Raw genomic sequence first — 19,020 nt, 5'->3', positions numbered from 1 at the left:
ATAATCCATCGTGCTGAGGAAGACAATAGTGATCAGACATTTCCCATGGGTGAGACTATTGTAAGTTTAAGTTTTGGCAATTTAAAGAATCCTTTCTAACATGTGATCAAATTTTATGCAGATGTTATAGGAGTTGTTGAGAACATTCAACCTCTGCTGATTATCAACACACCACGTGGGAATGTTCGTTTGATTAGAATGAGTCTGGGGGATGGATTATATGTATCCGCTTATTACCCATATTAATGCTATAATTCCTCTACAGTTGTATTAATAATTGATTTAACGACTAAAACAAGTTGTTATACCCGTGTACAAGTCAATCATTACGTGTGCATCTATGGGGATATTTGACGAATGATGTGAATCCTATATACCAAGATTTGTTGGAACGACCGGTCATATTAATCATGTCAAGTGCTATCGTGCGGAATCACACAGGTTAGAGTGACATAATTCTCCGTTTGTTAAAAATACTTTTATTGTTCAATCCTTCCGTTTGTCAATCTGCTATGAAAACGTCCACGTGTTTGTAGGAATGGTTGTAATCACGAATATAGCATGAGACATAGATATTTTTTTTAATTTTCTCATCATTCACACAGAATCATATAATTGTATATTTCACTTCAAAACAATACGAGTATAATTTATAAATATTTTATGTCGTTCTAGGCTTAATCATGATAAATGTGTATCACTACTAGATCTCTGATTATAACATCTCCAAGACAAGACAGCTGAATAATCGTACTACAATATTTAGATTTTTATGAAACAATAATGTAATAAAGTATAGAAGATTATGCTTAAATCCTTTATAGACTACGAGCTTTTCATCCAGACTGTTGATTTTAGATGGCATTTAATTTAAATTTTAATTTGGGATTATTTGATGGTTTGATTTTCTGTTATAATCATAAAATTATTTCACAATGCCACGAAAAAACAACTACAATATCAAGACACCCGTGCGCGGAGCGCGGGCAAAAAAGCTAGTATATTAATAAAAGGCAATCAACAATTTAAGAGATGATTATATTTTTAAATTTTTAATTTTTCATGCAACATCGTACAATAAAATCTTCAGAGTGCTTAGGAAGTCTTCCCATAAATGGTAAGATGAATTTGAATTTTTAAAATAAATGATAAGAATTGATTTGATTTTGAATTTAGAAATAATTAATGATGATTAGTTTCATATCTTGGAGAGTACTTGAGAAGTCTTTTCATTCATAAATTAGAGATAGAGGAAGTCAATAACTATATTTAAAAAATATGCTAAAAATTAGGAATGGAATGATTTTTATTTAAGACAATTAAAATCAAAAGCAAATTTGCATGCATAATTTGTGGGACTGTCTAAAACTTGACTTATATAAATCAGTTGATTAGATGGCGCTGCTGATGTGGCATGATTAAAATATGTGGCTTTATGACGTGGCATTTAACGAATTACGTGGACTTCTTGACGTTGCATCGTTCAGGAATTATGATATAAATAGATAAATAGATATTAATTGATGATTGATTATATATACTTTATTCCGAAAAATTAAAATCTGAACAGAAAAGAAGATAATAATCCAAAAGAACCTCAAAAGCTAGGGTTTAAGAAACGCGGACAAATAGGAGCACAGTATAAAACCACCGCCTGAGCCCAACTAAACACTTTTTCGGGCAGTAAACCACTTGGGAAAGCATCTCTCAAATTCAATGGCCGCGATTCTATCACACCCTCCTTCTTCATTCTCAGCCGTCCGATCAGCTGACTCATCTTCTCTATCCATTTCTTCTCGCCGGAGCTTAGGAAATGCTCTCTGTTTTCCGGCCATTTCAGTCGCGTCTCCGGCGCGAAATATTCGTCGAATTAATTGCCAAAGCTCCGCCACTTTCGCTCCACCAGCGTCATCAGCTGTCGATGTCAAAGGTCCAATTAAATCATTTATGTACATATAGTTGTTTATGTTGCTGGTGTATGTGATTGCTAGTAAAATTGAAATTTAATTTATTTGAGTGAATAATCATGTTAGAATTGTTTAAATTGTTTAATTTTGGTGTAAATACAAGCTATTCTGATTTAATTTGATTGATACAGCAAGGTTTGTGGTTAACAAATGTGATTTATTGGGGAAATGTAGTAATGTTAAAACGAGATTTCAAATAGTTTAATGCGTTTCCGGTGAGGCCTTTAGGAGTCAATATGGTCTTTACAAGTCAATGCAAGCTATTTCTTTTGTTGTCAGTTGTTATGGCGAGTTTTGTGGTTTTTTACTTTTTGTTCTGATCTTTAGGATTAATGTTATAATAATTTAAAATAGTTCAATTTTTTTTTTTCCCAATGAGGCCTTATGAGTCAAGGTGGGGTTTGCAAGTCAATGGAAGCTATTCTTTTGTATTTGATTGATATGGCAGAATTCATGGTTTTTAACAGTTGTGGTGTTTAGGGTAATTTTGTAACACGAGTTAAATTAGTTTAAGTCTTTTCAGATGATGCATTTACAATGCAATGTGGTCTTTCAGAGGCAATGTAAGCTATTCTTTTTGTGGTACATTGATACAGTGGAAATTTTGGTTTAACGATTGTGGTTCCGGATTTTAACTTCTAGTTCTAGGGTAATGATTATGTTCTAACTTATCATGAACTTTTTGCAACATCGTGAGTGTTTATGTAATTGTATTTTAAACAATATAAGGATGTGTAGTCATGTTTGTAGCTCAGAAACTTGATTTTATGGGTGGAATTGTAATAGATCAGCAATATGGTATTTAAATTATCATCAATATTATATGTACATTTTATTTTTTGTGCTTTGGTATCAGAGAAAGCAGGGCTTAAGGATTTCCTGCACATAACTGACTTCGACAAAGACACAATTGTGAAGATTTTAGACCGGGCGAAAGAGGTCAAGGCATTGATTAAATCAGGAGAGAAGACGTATCTCCCATTTAAAGGAAAAACAATGGCGATGATATTTGCTAAGCCATCCATGAGGACTCGTGTTTCATTTGAGACTGGTTTCTTCTTGCTTGGTGGGCATGCTTTATATTTAGGACCGAATGATATACAGATGGGTAAGAGAGAAGAAACTCGTGATGTTGCTCGAGTTCTGTCTCGCTATAATGATATAATTATGGCTCGACTATTTGCACATCAGGTACGCCAATGAGTTTTTTTGGTGTTTATCTGTTGTATATATACGTATAATTTTTTTTCCAGTTTATATATTCTATACATGTAGACATGTAATCCACTCTCTATCAACTCTGCACTTAAGGGCTCTACTTTGAGAAAAGTTGTATTATTTCAAAGTTAATGTCCTCCTTTATATTATAGATCATAATTAGATCTTTCGTCGTGAAAAAATGCCAAAATGATTACTTATAATTGCCTACGTGTTTATCTAAATTGATACTTATTGTTAAGGCTGTTAGCAGAACTGTAAAAGAAATTTTGGCTCAGTTATAGCCGGAAAACGATGTCAAACCTGAAACCTAATTGCACATCAATTAATAAACAAGTCAATGTGATCCTTCCTAGGAAAATGAAATTGACATGAGGTCTTTTCCTTATTCTGTAATCAAAGTATTTTAATGACAGACTATATTTTTTTTAAATATATTCTTGACCTTAAGCTTTGTTTTAGTCAGCTGGTAAGTAGTATTGGTTATTACTTATTAGGCATTCCGACCTCCTACGGTAAGGCATGGGACCAATCAGATCCATTTCCTTCTATCTTTGAGTTTTATAGGCAGATCGCGATATGCAGACCTCTCACCCTATCTGGAGAGAATAAATCCTCCCCCTTATCTTTTCCTGACTGAGGATTTTTAGCATTTTGCTATTTATCTTCATTTCGCTCCACCTCGCCTGCACTAGAAATACCCAAGGGGACTGCTGTGAGGACTGGGAGGAGGGTGTTAGGTTTTTTCTTTCTTCGGTGGGGGTGGGCAATTTTCACACCCTGTACTTCGTTGATAGAATTACATATGTACATTTTATGATTTTCCGTATCTGCTACTAACGTATGGCAGAGTCCATGTTTCAGATGAGGAAGAGAGTTGATGTTAACTTCTCATTTTTATTTTGAATCAATTGTTATTTCAGTTCGGCCATGTCAAAGCCAGGCAGCAAACACAGGAACTGTTAATGGGAATGGAAAATTTTGATGCATAGAAAGGAGTTCTATAGATCTATACTATCTTGCATTACTTCTTCTTCTTCTTGTTTTTTTTAAAAATTCCAAATTATGAAAGACGTGTTTCAGTGTTTTTCCTGCAAGCGTCTCTTCTGCACTCCAATTTCATTGTTGACACTGTGTCTTTTCTTTTGCAGGACCTTCTGGATCTTGCTAAATATGCAACTGTCCCTATTATTAATGGACTGACAGATTATAATCATCCCTGTCAAATTATGGCTGATGCACTCACAATAATCGAACACATTGGTCAACTGGAAGGGACGAAGGTTAGCATATTTGAATTAGATCACCGACTATCCTAGTTCTTTTTCCCTGACTTTAGGCGTCTACAACTTCTTTTTACTGATAATATATTACAGGTTGTCTATGTTGGTGATGGAAACAACATAGTGCATTCTTGGTTGTTGCTGGCAGCAGTCATTCCTTTCCATTTCGTGTGTGCCTGTCCTAAAGGTTTTGAGCCTGATGAGAAGACTGTTGAAAAGGCACGACAAGCTGGAATCAGCAAGATTGAGATAACCAGTGACCCAAAGGAGGCTGTTAAAGGTGCTGATGTTGTGTATTCAGATGTATGGGCCAGCATGGGTCAAAAGGAGGAAGCTGCGCATCGTCGCCAAGTGTTTCAAGGATTCCAGGTATGCTTTATTGCTTTATAGCTTTATAACTCTTCACTTTTGCAATTAAGCGGTATGAAGCAAGAGGGAAGGGGACCAACTTTGCAAATTATTTATGCTCTGTATAGTCTGTATTAATACTCGCATATTTAGGAACTCTGAATTCTGATCAGTGAATGACTGCAGAGTCACTTTGCAATTATCTAGAGTTCTAACACTGGGCTAAATTAAAACAAGATTGATCTCCTGGCAAAAAAGTATTATAAAATTGCTAATAGTTGAATTTTACATAAGATAAGTTAACCTGTTGGTCCATGTTATCATCTCTAGGTGGATGAAGAACTCATGAAGTTAGCAGGGCCAAATGCATACTTCATGCATTGCCTACCAGCAGAACGAGGCGTGGAGGTCACTGATGGAGTTATTGAGGCTCCAAACTCAATTGTCTTCCCTCAAGCGGAGAATCGAATGCACGCACAGAATGCAATAATGCTTCATTCTCTTGGATTGTAGTTGCCACCACCTACAATACTGGGCGATTAGTTTGCTCTAGACCTACATTGTCTCATGACTTGAGTATTCAGTGTCTAGGGTGTTGACCGAAACAAGGATTTTAAAATTTTAGATACCAAAACTTGTGTATTTGAAATATATGATTCCAGTGTTGGTATGTTCATGAACGATGGATTAAATTGGCACAGTGACGGCTTTGTTGTCTCATAGTATATTTAGACATATATGTGCATGTGCTGGTTTCTTTCAATCTCGTCACTAGTAATGAAATATTAATTTAAACAAGTTTAAACATCATAACTGCAAGTTGATCATGATTTGCAGAAGATTTTCAGTAGTTGTTATTCGGTCATAATATATTCAGTAATTATATACTCTCTGAACCTGGCTAAAACGTCTTGCCATTGTCTTAAACACTGCATACTGATTTAATAACTGTCAGCTATAAGTAAAAGTTAAAAATACTCACAATAAGGCACAATACACCTATTCAGCATTCACCCCTTAAAGTTTTTGTCCCGAGTAGGCTTCCCTTGTATGGTCACATTAAGTGAATTCAAGATAATGAACGGGATTGTGCTTTCCCTTGCCCTTGGGATGAGCTTAAACATAAGAACATACTCTAGTTCCGGTCAGAGTGTCTCAAGTCTCAACCCGACCCTTTCCTTTCCGAAGGTTTGGTTCTTGCAAAATATATTGTAGTAATATTCATAAAAGACATTGTCTTGACTGGGTAATGCACTTCTTTGGATCTCGGACCCAGAGTGCCTGTGTGTAGCTTTTTGTGTTGGATAACTTTACAGTATATGATTATTTATGTATGCGGCCCTTACACAAGGTTGGACCTCTACGATACTAAAATGTCATATAACCTCCTCATACTACTCTAACTGAAGTTGCGATCACCTCTCTTCTGAACTGATCACCGCTCTTCTGAACTGAATCTGTTCCAAGCTACCTGTTATATCAGAAGAAGAAAGTTAGAAAGATCCGGATAAAAGGAAGCTGACACAATATTGTGTTTACAAGAAATACAGGAAGTGTCACATTAAGGTTCTGTTCTCTGTATCACAAGGAAAATCCATAATTCAAATTTCAAACGAAGATGGTGAATTTTAATTCTAGTGTAACAGACTGTTTTAATCAGCTCTTTTGGTACTATTCGAAGTTTGCTTTTTGTTCTGGTTGCAAATTAATATCAGCCGTTTTCAAGTCAACACTTTGAACTTTATATTTCTATTTTTTTACTGGAAGGATGTCCCCTGCCTGTGGGATGCCACCCATGGTACTGTAATATGTAGGGTCCTCAATGGAGATCTAGGTAAATCCAAAATTCGGTCTCAATCATACGAGACATAATGTGCTCAATTTTTTCTGTGAAGCATGAAGTAGAAGATGACGCTTTTGGTGGAGGGTTATAAAACCGGAAGTATCAAATTTCAAATTGTCACTCAAACAGACCCACCAGTGTAAAAACATTTCTCAAATTATTCAAGGTCTAAGACTCTAAGTTTGCACAAATTGGTGTTTTAGTCACTGCAATAAACCCTAGCTAATTTAATTTGTTTAACAAAGTAGTGCTACTGCTACCCATGTCAATGATATTATGTACGTAGTTTCTACTGAAGGGAATTATATACAAACCTTGAGGAGATCGAAAACCTTCTCGCAAATGTACTTTTCCCGGATGCTAGCCCCTCGCTGCTGCAACTTGTCTGGATGGACATGGAGAGTGGCTTTTCGGTAAGCTTTCTTTACAGCATTAGACATTATAATATCTGTCAGGGATATTGGTTGCCAACCACTACCAGGACCAAGGATCTGCAGACAGAAGTTCAGAAAATCAAATGCTGGCTGCAATTAGTTAGTTTGTTAATCTTGAACAATGTTAACCTATGCTGAGTCATCTTTTGTGCAGGAACTTCATGACTAACTAATTAGATATTCTAGGAAGGGATGGAGAACAGTATAACACTGAAAGATCAGGAACCGGTGTAATCATGAGGAGCTTTTATAGGATGAATTTATTCAATTCAGAAGGAATCTAATCCTCACTAACTGCAATCCCTGCAATTCTTTTAATATTAAAGTCAAAAGCTTGAAATAATATGCCCGCTCTAGTTAAGAGCTTCATATTAGCTCTCTGAATTATCCACAAAAAGAAGAATATATCTAAATTGGGAGCAAGGAAGATTTTCCATTAATTAGTTAAGGAGCATGCAATCCGGAAGTGTCAGCCTGACTGACCTCTATTTCTAAAGATGAAAGAGTGTAAAACTCAAAACAAAAACTTCTTAGCAAAGCATAATGTATATTGTGCAGCAATAATAAGCAAGGCCTTATACATACATATTGCAGGGTTGAGAGCAATGCGCGCAAGTTCCCCTCCTTCCCAGTGGACCATCTTTTAATTTCGGCATCAAGGGATTCTGCTAGTCTCTATAATTTTATATAAACTATTATTAGGGCATATAAAATTTAACCAAATGCAAGTGCATTAACTGGAAATTAACTAAAAAAGTTTGTACATTTTTCTCAGCTTCCTCTTTTTGTGCAAGAAGATCACGCATATTCTTCTCTGCTAGGGCTTTTGCCTGAAAGATAGAATAACGACGCGTTAGATAAATAAAAGGACCGGAGAGCATTTACTGAAAAAATCCATGGAGTGGTATTTATATATAAAATTCGGCACTCATACCGCACGCTCCATTACTCTCTCTTCCCGTTCCAGCCTTGCCTTACTCCTAAGAGCCGATTCAATACAAGCTTTATCAGATTTCCGAATATCCTGTAGGAAATTTAATTTTCAGTCATCTAAAAAGTAACTGCATGCCTCGTGGATAGCAGGAGATGGTGAAACTATAGAGTATGCAGTAGTCAGATAAAAGATAAAGACCTCCGTTGCAGTAGGCTTCTTAGATAATGCTTTTTCTAGAGCGCGTGCTCGAGCCTCTGCTGTGGCTCTATCTACTGCAGCACGCTCTGATCTAAGCTTCGCATCTAACAAAGTTTTCTCCGCCAGGGGTTTAGCTGTTGTAGTAGCCTTCTCGAACTTTCCTCGTGCCTCAGCCATCATTCTCTGTCGAACTTCTGCAGTAGCTCTCTCCACAGCAGCCCTTTCTGCCCTTTCTCTTGCTCCAGCAACTACCCGTGCACGAGCTTCCTGAATTGCTGTTTCAACAGCTATCCTATCTTTTCCACGCTGTCTCTCCCTTTTGCTTTCTTCATGATTTTTCTTCAGGCACTCATATCCTTCCACTCCTTTTGAAACTACCTTCCCAGTTTTTGTCCCTTTCATAGCAACCTCTTCTTTAGCATTGTCCACAGCAACTTCAACAACAATTTCTGTTTCCATCTCATTTTCTGGTTTTGTGCATGCTTCTTTCTCTTCAATAGTTTTACAACTATCCCCATTCACATGAGTATTATGTCTATCAGTCATCTCTTCATCAACTTGTATGACTTTCTCAATTTCACTCGATACAACAGATCCAGAAGATGCTTCAAAGTTCTTCAAAATCACCACATCTCTTTCCCCATTTGATATATCAGGACTATTTTTTACTGCTTTCTCATCACGATTAATTTTAGCCTCTTTAAAAACATTTTCCTTCTCTGCAGATACAATAACTGAAATCTGAGCACCATTATCAGGATTTATGTTTGATTTGAAGTCTTTGTTTCTTTGCTCATCTTCTTTGTGTTCAAGGTCCGAATCAGTTAAACCAAATCCTGGTATGCTGCCTTCAGAAGAAATAACCTCAAAGACATTTTTCATTTTCTTATCCTCATTCTCTTCAGTAGCTCCTTGAACCAAGCCAACAGTTTCAAAATCTTCTAGTTTATGTACCTTATATATCACCTTAGCTTCTTCTGCCTTGCCCTCTCTAAAGTCACAGAACTCTTTGGCAGCTGTGTCGATGCTTCTGATGTTATCATTCACTTGTTCTGCTTTTAAACTTTCATCAAACATAAAGGGCTGGAAAGGTTTTTGAGTCTCGATAATGTTATCCCTTGCCTCACGACTCAGGGGGTCACGTTCTCTATTAACAGTGCATTCATATTCAAACTGCTGCAGTGCTTCCAACCTTTTGGTCCCTGTTTGTTTAGTCTCAGTTTTCTCGTATTGATTACAACTTCCATAACCATTTCCGCTTCCACCTAACTCAGACTTTCCATAAGCCTCTTCAATTTTTTTATGTCCATTAAAATCGGTTGATCTCTTCTCCTCAATTGTCATTTTATTCAATTCAGCCAGTCTCCTCTCACCCCAAATGACTTCTGCCATATAGGTTTCCTTTTCGTTCTCATTACTTGCACTGCCCAGAGAATCATTTAGTTCATCTTCATTTGGTACCCATTCAAATGCATCTTCAAATTTCTCTTCCAAACCTTCATCACAGATGGTTTTTGGTCTGTGTTCAGGTTCTTCCTTAATATTTTCTGTTGCCTTCTCAGAATGTTGCTGAAAATTTACTTTTGGTTTGTTGTGATCTTGATTTTGAGTTTTGCATGTCATCTTCTCATAATCACTATTCTCTAACAAAACAAACTTAAACTTCAGTTCATCTTTTATGTTCTGTTCATGCTGAATCTTCCCACAATCTCCATCCTCTTGGGAAACGAGAGAATAGTCCACGCCCACATCTTTAGCTAATTTATTTGCACTACTTTCCAACTCACTATCCATTACAACAGCATGTTCCTTCTGCTTAATGAACACTGATTCATAAGCTTTCTCATTATCTTCCTCTTTTTCAACATTAATTTCTTGCTTCATCAAGGCTTCCCTAGTTAAATTCCCCTCCCTGGCATCATATTCATGCTTATTCATGATGACTTGCTGTTCAGGTAAGGCTGCTCTGTTATTCCATATATTACTTGCTGTGGAAACTGCTGGTTCACGCTTTACATTTGTAGCATGGTTTTGTGCATTTGTGACCTTCGCTGAGGTAGAAGTTCTGAAGTACAAATCATCTTGTCCGTGCCTAAATGCATTCTTCCATCTCCAAGAGAAAGCATTCAATAAAGAATCAACATAATCGCATGTGTCTTTAGCATTAATGTTGTCAATTCTCTTCTCTTCATGTGCAATCGGATTCTGTTTTCTAACTTCAACCCTAAAAAAATCTTCGAATACTTGATTTGACCGACTGTGCAATCCACTCTTTTTTCTTTCCATCAACTTCTTTGCAATTTCAATTATTTTCTGAGCCTTCTGTATTGCATCTTTAAGTGCAGCTGCAGCGATTGCAGAAGTCGAGTTCAAATGAAGTTCCTCACTAAAGAAAGACTGAGAATCATCACCCGTAGCATGTTCATATGCAATACCTTCAGGATCCTCAGAGTTGGAAACTGTTGATCTCTTTAAAATATTGCTATTATTCTTTTCCACGAGCGGCGGAAGTCGCTGTCTAAGATCATCCACGTCTTTATTAAGTAGCTTATTGTTGGAAATTGAGCCATCCTGCTGGAATTTGTTTCTAGAATTAACTTCTCTTCTACTAGATCTCTGGGTATCAATATGTTGGATGGCCTTCTCCGGTTTCCTGTCACTGAAATCCAGTTTGGGACGAATATCACTTGTTACCGAGGGATCTGGCTTCTCAAATTTTGACTCTTGTGGACTGCTATCGTCAACAAAAGTAGTGAACCCGGGTTCAGGATGGAATTGAGCAACATGTATTGTCCCATTTGACCTATCTTGGCTTCCTGCACTAGTCTTGTTATAGGACATATTAAAGTTTTTTTTATCATCAAAATTCAGTGATGAGTCTTCAGCGCAAAGCAATTGATTTTCTTTGGGAAATGTTGGACAATCCAACTTCTTCAATGGAACTTCTGATGCTGATCGAGTCCTGAAGGAAAAAACATATATAATTTAGAGAATGACAAAGTAATCAATAACACACAAAAATGTGCTTTTCGCTCAGAAAACGACAAGAAACGCAATAAATGTTGAGATTCACACGAAAGTCTTACGTACGCATCTTTTGGCCCTTCTTTGGTACATTTTTATTACAATCAAGAAGAGACACACACGAGAAAACTCCTAGTCAACATGCCTGACAAGACATGACTGCTTCTTTACAAAATCATCAACCGATAAATTATCAAAAAGTATTAAATTCTGTAAAATTAGCCTATAGCGTATAGCCATTTAAATTCTTCAAAATTGGTTTAGCCTAAAAAATAACCTTCAAACTTTATGATTAAGCTGGCAACGCAATGCGCCAGTATTACTCATATAAAATAACTGTCCTAAACTGCAGTGACTACTAAAAGAACACTGAAAACTGTTTTCTTAGCAGTGTAAAATTGTATCTTTGGAGTCCCAACTCCAATAAATTTAAGGTAATATAAAATTTTACGTATTTAAATAATTAACAAGTTATACAGAATTTATTACACCATATTAAGATAATAAAACACATCAGAGACGTAAAGTTTCCACAAATTTCAGCTAGCATAACCAATAATCAAACAATGCGCCGGAAACATATAATCATATACTACAAAAACTCCACATATAAAGCCCAGTTAGTAAAGCAAATATGTTAGTGAAGAACCTAGAGAATGAAATGATATAAAAAAAATATTTGATATCATATTTGAAGATTAGACAATGTCCAATTCTATTAAAAGAAGTATATGTCTAGTTAAGAATTGAAACCTACTTGATACTAAAAATAAGCCATCCAATAAGTACATATACGTGTTCGAACACGACAAGAAACGTAATAAATGTTGAATGCACACGAAAAATCTTAGGTACACATATTATGCTCCTTATTTTGGTACATTTTGATCACAATTGAGAAGAAATGTTCATGAGAAAATTCCTAGTCAACATGCCTAATAAGACATGACTGCTACTTTACAATATCATCAACCGATCAACATTCCAACTGTCAACAAGTATAAAATTCTATAAAATTAGTTTACACACATCCAAATTCTTCAAAATCGGTTTAGCAAACAAGTACCCTTTTATGCTGGCAGCACGCAATGCGCCAGTTTTAATTATATAAATAACTATTCCAAACTGAAGTGCAGACCTGTTGCTTATAGAACATTGAAAACCTTGTTCTCACCATTGTGATTTTGTACCTTTAGCGTCTCAACTCCAATAAATTTAAAACCAAGTTCATACAAGTAAAATCTTAGGTACTTGACATAAAAAACACCCGAAATCTAAAATGTATAACACCAAAATAAGATCATCAAAACACAATAAAGAGGCAAAATTCTAATAAATTTCATCTTACATAACCAGTAATCAGACAATGCACAAAAAACATATGATCAACATTCAAAATTTGAAGATGAATCAGAAAAAACTTTACAATAAGCAAATACATATACACAAATAAATAACTTTCCAGATTAAAGTATACATAATGATTCCGTGTTCTCACGCTAAAACGTGTTCTCGGGCGACTCTGCATAAACAGGAAAGAAGGAAGTAGTAGTACCTGACATTAGCAGACAGCAAGTCCTGATAAGAGACACCAATAGCTTGTGTATCTTCACTACAACCAGAAAAAACATCCTTATAATTAATCTCCGAGCTCCTTAAATTAACCGAACCATCCGTGTCCGAAAGTTCGAGGATCGGAATGGAAGAGCCGCTTGAGCTGCGAAATATCTCGTTGTAGTCTTCTTGTTTTGTAGGAGCCTGCATTTTACGAGCTCCGGCGCGAAAATGTCGGCGCTTTCGTCGGGGAATGAGTGAGATGGCAAAGACAGGGAGTGAGGGAGTGTGTAATGTGAGTTTTCGAAGTGTTTGTGTTTTGGGGGAAAATCGAGGGAAGACAATGAGTTGCAATGGGTGACCGGTTGGGCCGGTAACGTATGAGTTTCAAGTGTATAACGTTAAACTAGGGATAAAGAGATAACGTAGGTAAATAAGTTTATTAATTAAACATCAGATTTTTTATTGTGTTGATGATGAGATAGACAGATTTTTATTGATTTCGATCTTTTTAATAATTGTGACTTTTTTATATATCTAAAATTTTTTATAAAATTTTTTGTAAAATGATTGTTAGTGTTTGTTCACAAACACACATTAAAAAAATTCGTTAAAAATAACATCTTTTTCTAGTATTTATTCATGCACCTCATATCTATTCATTTCTCTAGATTAAAATTTCATTTTTATTACGTCCTGATTATAAAATTTATTTTTGATAAAATTATTAATAGATGAAGTAAATGAACAAATTATAAGAAACGGCAGATATTTAAAATGACAAAAAATTAATTTAAATGCCAAAAACTTTAAATTTTATTTTCTGGTCATTGACGGTTGCAGCTTCTCTTTTATCTTGGCCTCTTAGACGAAGAGTCAGGTGTAAGCTACAGGTGACATATAGTTTGTCTTGAGACAAACAGCGGAACTAAAATCCAACTTATCAAGACATGGACTCTTTATTAAAACAAAGAATAATGGTCAAAAGTATTGGGGTTTTGCAGTTAATCGGACCTACAGTTTTATGTTATTGCAAGTATCTTACCAGTGGGCCAACGTGGGGCATGTGACTATACAGCAAAAAAGATAATTCAATGGATTGTATTTGAAATATTTGTTATAAATCGGGCTAACAAAATATTAAACCAACTCAATTGCAGAACTTACTTGAATTTTTAGATGTGTGATATTAAAATGAAAAGCCGACACAGAACAATCAATATTTCATCATTATAAATTGATAAATAACCTCTGCGTATAATTTACTCCCTCCGTCCCAATGAATTATATACATTGGGATTGGACACGGAGACCAGGAAAAAGGGTAAGAAATGAATAAAGTTAGATGGAAAGTGGGTAAAGTGGTGGGACCCACATATTTTTTAATAATAGATTTGAGGCAGTGGAGGAAAGTAGTGGGTGTAATAGTGTTTTTATTATTATAGAATGGAGATAGTGGGAGAATGTAGTGGGTGGAGTAGTGTTTTATATTATAAAAAGTTGCTATTTTGGGAATGTATAGAAATGATGGGACATCCCAAAAAGGAAACTGTATAGAATTGATTGGGACGGAGGGAGTAGTTTACACTGAAATGTCACATTCGTACTTATTAGAATATTAAGGGGCCGTTTGGGTGAGTTTAAAATAAGTGTTTATTACTTAAAATAAATAAGTGGAGTAGAAGTTAGAAGCAAGATGAGACTTATAAGTGATTAAAGTGTTTGGGAAATAAGTAGAAGCCCTGAAACAAAAGCTAGCATTCCTAACTTTTTTTAAGTGCTTCTTGACTTCTTAAACAAACGGTACGAAATAAGTGCTTCTAACTTATAAGTCGAGAAGTCGAGCTTACAAGGGGGGCCAAACACCCACTAAATATAATGTGAGATTGTTATTTAAAGTGAATATTAGTTATAAAATCATGTAAATTTTAGTTTAAAACAACAATATCAGCAAGAAGTGTAATTCTATACAAATTAAACTATAGTAAACTAAATTTAATATTCAATTTTATTATAAATATATTTTTAACATGTAAACCGGACATAATTCCTTAATATGTATTCCCTCCATCCCTTTGGATTCTTAACATTGGGGGACGGGGTGTGGCACACATTTAAATGTTTCCATAATGTATATTTGTAACGTTTTTTTAGTTTTATTTTCCTGTGTAAAAATTTAAAATTATAATTTTAATTTAGAAAAAGAAATTTTAAAAAAAATTTATAGAATTACAATGTTTAATAGACGCATTAAATTATGTGTCGAGCAGTGGAAGAAAATGTTTAGAAATGAGAGGGACGTAGCGAGTAAATAAATATCGGCAAAAGAGGTGTTAAAATATAATATTAAAATCTATTTTAAATCGTCTGGTAAGAAATTGAAAAACCGTTTTAATGAAAACAGAGTTTGTTTTTCAAACAATTGTTATATATTCTATTAAATAAAACTTTTATCCGTTTTAAACGAAAACCTGCTGCATGAGGTAGAATTCGTATTACTACAGTATGCTCATGGCATGTCTACCTATTATATATTATTATATAAAAATAATATCAAGCTATATTATAAAATATAATGACTCATGAGTATGATTTTATTTTAAAATAATAATCTACACCAATAAATTATCAAAAGTTATCATCACAAAGCCAAGAAAAACCCCAAACTACCCGGCAAATACAGCTTATATTGGACTTGAGTAGTTGCATTTTTTCACCATCGATGGAGCCTCACACTTTTTAATGAACAAGTACCAAAATCATTACAAAATTTTAAATTTATTGTCTTTTCTCTACATACACTCCAATGTACAATAATTCCCTTTTTCCTTTTGGCATTTTGTGTTTGTTTTTACGCGGATAAAGAACAAGCAGAACAAATTGCATTTGTATATTTGTTTTATAGAAACTCCATTAATTTGAAGTACCTTCAAAAAAATTCCAAAGATCTGTTTGATTCGTCTCTGGTCATTTTCCTATATAATTCAGAAACACAGAAAATAATAAATTATTTATCTGTGCATAATTAAATTATAAAATTAGTTCAGCAATAAAAAAGTAATAATGAAACTAGATCAGCATATCATATTGCATCTCCTTCATTTGTTTTTATTAATACTGTAAGAAAGTTTCGCCTACCGCAGTAACGATCATCAGTCAACTAACCATTATCATCTATTATTTAATTTTTTTTTGTTTTTTTGTAGAAATCAAACAAAACACACAAATTTATTCATTCATATTTTTTATGCTAACCCATCATAAAAGCCGCCGGTGGAGTCGTTGATGATTATAAATTTATAATAATTATTTCAACCTTTAATTTTAAGCTATATTATCCCAGATCAAAATATTCAGTTTCGATTACCTTGCCGTACCGTTTCTCGACGAGAGTTAGGCCCAATTTAAAGCCCAACATGAGTAGCCAGACATGTTTGCTGAGTCGAAAGAAGCTCTTGTCCCTGACTTTTACCGTCCATATAAAATTGGGCCCTGTGAACCCCTTATCGATATTTTTGTTCTCGATATTCTTGAGGAGTTTGGTATTTACCTTTAACGCTCTAAGTTTCTTATCAATAGTGGGAGCCCATATTATATACTTAGGGTCTTGCTCAAATGAGAACTTCTCTTATGGTGAGATATGAGATCTAATCTCAGCCACTCATTTAAATACATTATATTCATCTCTCACCATTCATTTAATATTTTAATATTTTATCATCTTCTAATTCAACTACTTATCACCTTCAACCACCGCTGACCACCACCACCACCCCCGGCGACCACCAGAAAATCACCGCCGGCAAACATAAAATCACCACCGTAAAATATAAAATTACCACCGGAAAACCAAAAATCACCGCTAGAAAACCAAAAATCAACACCAAAAAATTAAAATCACCACACTGCCACCATCTAAAAACCACCACCGCCACCTAGGGGTGGCAATATTGAACCCGACCCGACAACCCGACACGAATTCGACCCGCAAAATACGAATTCGGGTTGGGGTTTTTCGGGTTCGGGTCGAATTCGGGTTGACCCAAAATCAACCCAGAAAAAACGGGTCATTTTCGGGTTGAATTCGGGTTACCCGAAATTGACCCGAAATTACCCGAAAATTAATATATAATATGAATATTATATATATTTATATTATTTATATTATTTTTATAAAATTTATTAGTTAAATTTAAGATAAAAGTATTTAATTTAATAAAAATTAATTTTTTGGCTTAAAATAATATTTATTTAATATTTTAAAAACATTTTTATTAATAAATATTAATTTTCGGGTCGGGTTCGGGTTACCCGCGGGTAGTGCGGGTCGGGTTCGGGTTGGATATTCTGACCCATTAAAATTTCGGGTCGGGTTCGGGTTGGGTAAATTTTTTGACCCGCGACTGTCAACCCGACCCGAACCCGACCCGAAACCCGAAATTGCCAGCCCTACCGCCACCCACAAATCTGAAAAATCACCAAATACAAAATAAAATCACCACCGTAAAAAGAAAAATCACCACATAAGCAACCGGATACACAATCACACCGCCACTCATCACACCACCAAGAGCAGCATCTCCGGCGAACACACCACCAGTCATCAGTGGTTGGTTCACGATCTCCTTCCAAACCTCAACCTCAGATCTATCCTCCTCTGTATTCTCTTCTTGCGGCTTCAGACGACGGCGAAGGAAGCCTAGTCGCGATTGGAGATGTCGGCCGCAGCGTGACGTGACAGAGATGTTGGCGGCGACTGCCGCCATGGCAGATGTCGGCGGCAGGCCGCGCTATTGCAGCGCTAGAGAGAGAAATGAGTAGATCTGATGCTCGGAGTGGAGCTGGTGTGCGGTGTTGGTGCGTCGTGGTGGTGATGGTGGTGGTGGTGGTGCTGGTTGGGTGTGGGTGTGGTGGATGGTGGTTGGGGGTGGGTAGAGAGGTGGATGAAAGAGATGAAAGATAAAATAGAAATTTAAAATATGTGGTTGAGATTTAATTGAGGGATAAAAATGTGTGGCTGAGATTAAATCTCATATCTCACATTAGTTGGGGTTCTCATTTGAGCAAGAGCCTATATACTTATATATAATAAGCGTAAGGGAGATAATTTGGTCGCATGGTCCTATGGTCCAAAAGCTTATCATCCGTTGGATCGTATATTGAACAAATAAGCACCGTTAGATTAGAACAAAATTAAATTATGTTCTATAAGGAAACTGACATCTACTTGCATGTTTATAATTCCTTTTCTGAATCCAAAACAAATTCTGTCTTTCATGTGTTTTTGGTTTTTTTTTAATCCAAAACAAATATTTCCTACAAATTTTAATTGTAGAATCGTATAAATCACACTGTTACAAAATTATTTTTATCCATCGGATCGTATATTAAACAAATAAGCACCATTAGATTAGAACAAAATTAACTTCTCTTCCATAAGACAACTAATATCTACTTGCATGTTTATAATTTCTTTTCTGAATCCAAAACAAATTCTGTATTCCACGTGTTTATGATTTTTTTAATCGAAAATAAATATTTTCTACCAATTTTATTTGTAGAATCATATAAGTCGCGCCGTCATAAAATTATTTTTATCTAATATATTTTAAAATTAATAAGCCCGATTTATGTGAGAAACGAATACAAAAACTTTTTCTTAATCCAAAACAAATTCTACCATCTTATTGCATGTTTATGATTCATCTTTTTAATTCAAAACAAATTGTGTTTATCAATTTTAATCTCGAACCATAAAAATTTTTAGAAAAATATTTTAATCCCATTATAATAATTTTAATATAAAATACATTTATAAATATAATCTAATAGGAGTTGGCGTCACATATTTTACTTAAACAATTTAAAATTTGATAGAAAAAATTTAATATTTTGACATGATACATACAATTTTAATTTATTATCTATAAAGTAAATTTTTTTAAACCATTTAAAATATATTTACAAATTTATAAATAATTAAAAAGTTTTCGTGCCTTGCACGGCTATAAGCTAGTACTCCCTCCGTCTCTTTATTCTTTTCTCGTTTCATATGTCGGGACTGTTCATAACATGAGATAAATTACTAATTTACGTCTAATCTATAAGACTAAATATAGTCGTGAGTGATCTTGTTGGATTCGTATTCACGAGTACTTTAATACAATGAAGTTTTTATATTTAATACCAATACGAAATTAAAGATATTAATGATCAA

General features: G+C 34.9%; 2 protein-coding genes across 2 annotated transcripts; one reads left to right on the top strand and one right to left on the bottom strand.

Moving 5' to 3' along the window:
- The first annotated feature begins 1,569 nt into the window (after positions 1-1,569).
- LOC108228187 (ornithine transcarbamylase, chloroplastic) lies at positions 1,570-5,579 on the top strand. The gene is made up of 5 exons (XM_017403703.2): positions 1,570-1,930; positions 2,824-3,158; positions 4,337-4,468; positions 4,562-4,837; positions 5,147-5,579. Exons 1-5 carry the CDS (start codon positions 1,717-1,719, stop codon positions 5,327-5,329), a joined length of 1,140 nt encoding a protein of 379 aa, XP_017259192.1. The 5' UTR covers positions 1,570-1,716; the 3' UTR covers positions 5,330-5,579.
- Positions 5,580-5,772: 193 nt separating this feature from the next.
- On the bottom strand, positions 5,773-13,163 carry LOC108225038 (auxilin-like protein 1). Its single transcript, XM_017399838.2, has 7 exons — positions 12,805-13,163; positions 8,226-11,187; positions 8,028-8,117; positions 7,858-7,923; positions 7,679-7,768; positions 6,974-7,150; positions 5,773-6,287 (listed from the first exon to the last, which is right to left on the bottom strand). Exons 1-7 carry the CDS (start codon positions 13,011-13,013, stop codon positions 6,252-6,254), a joined length of 3,630 nt encoding a protein of 1,209 aa, XP_017255327.1. The 5' UTR covers positions 13,014-13,163; the 3' UTR covers positions 5,773-6,251.
- Between the last annotated feature and the right edge of the window lie 5,857 nt (positions 13,164-19,020).

The sequence above is a fragment of the Daucus carota genome, chromosome 6 (assembly GCF_001625215.2).
Source record: "Daucus carota subsp. sativus chromosome 6, DH1 v3.0, whole genome shotgun sequence".
NCBI lineage: Eukaryota > Viridiplantae > Streptophyta > Magnoliopsida > Apiales > Apiaceae > Daucus > Daucus carota.
Note: the sequence above shows the minus strand (reverse complement) of the source record. Positions and strands in the feature narration are given on the sequence as shown.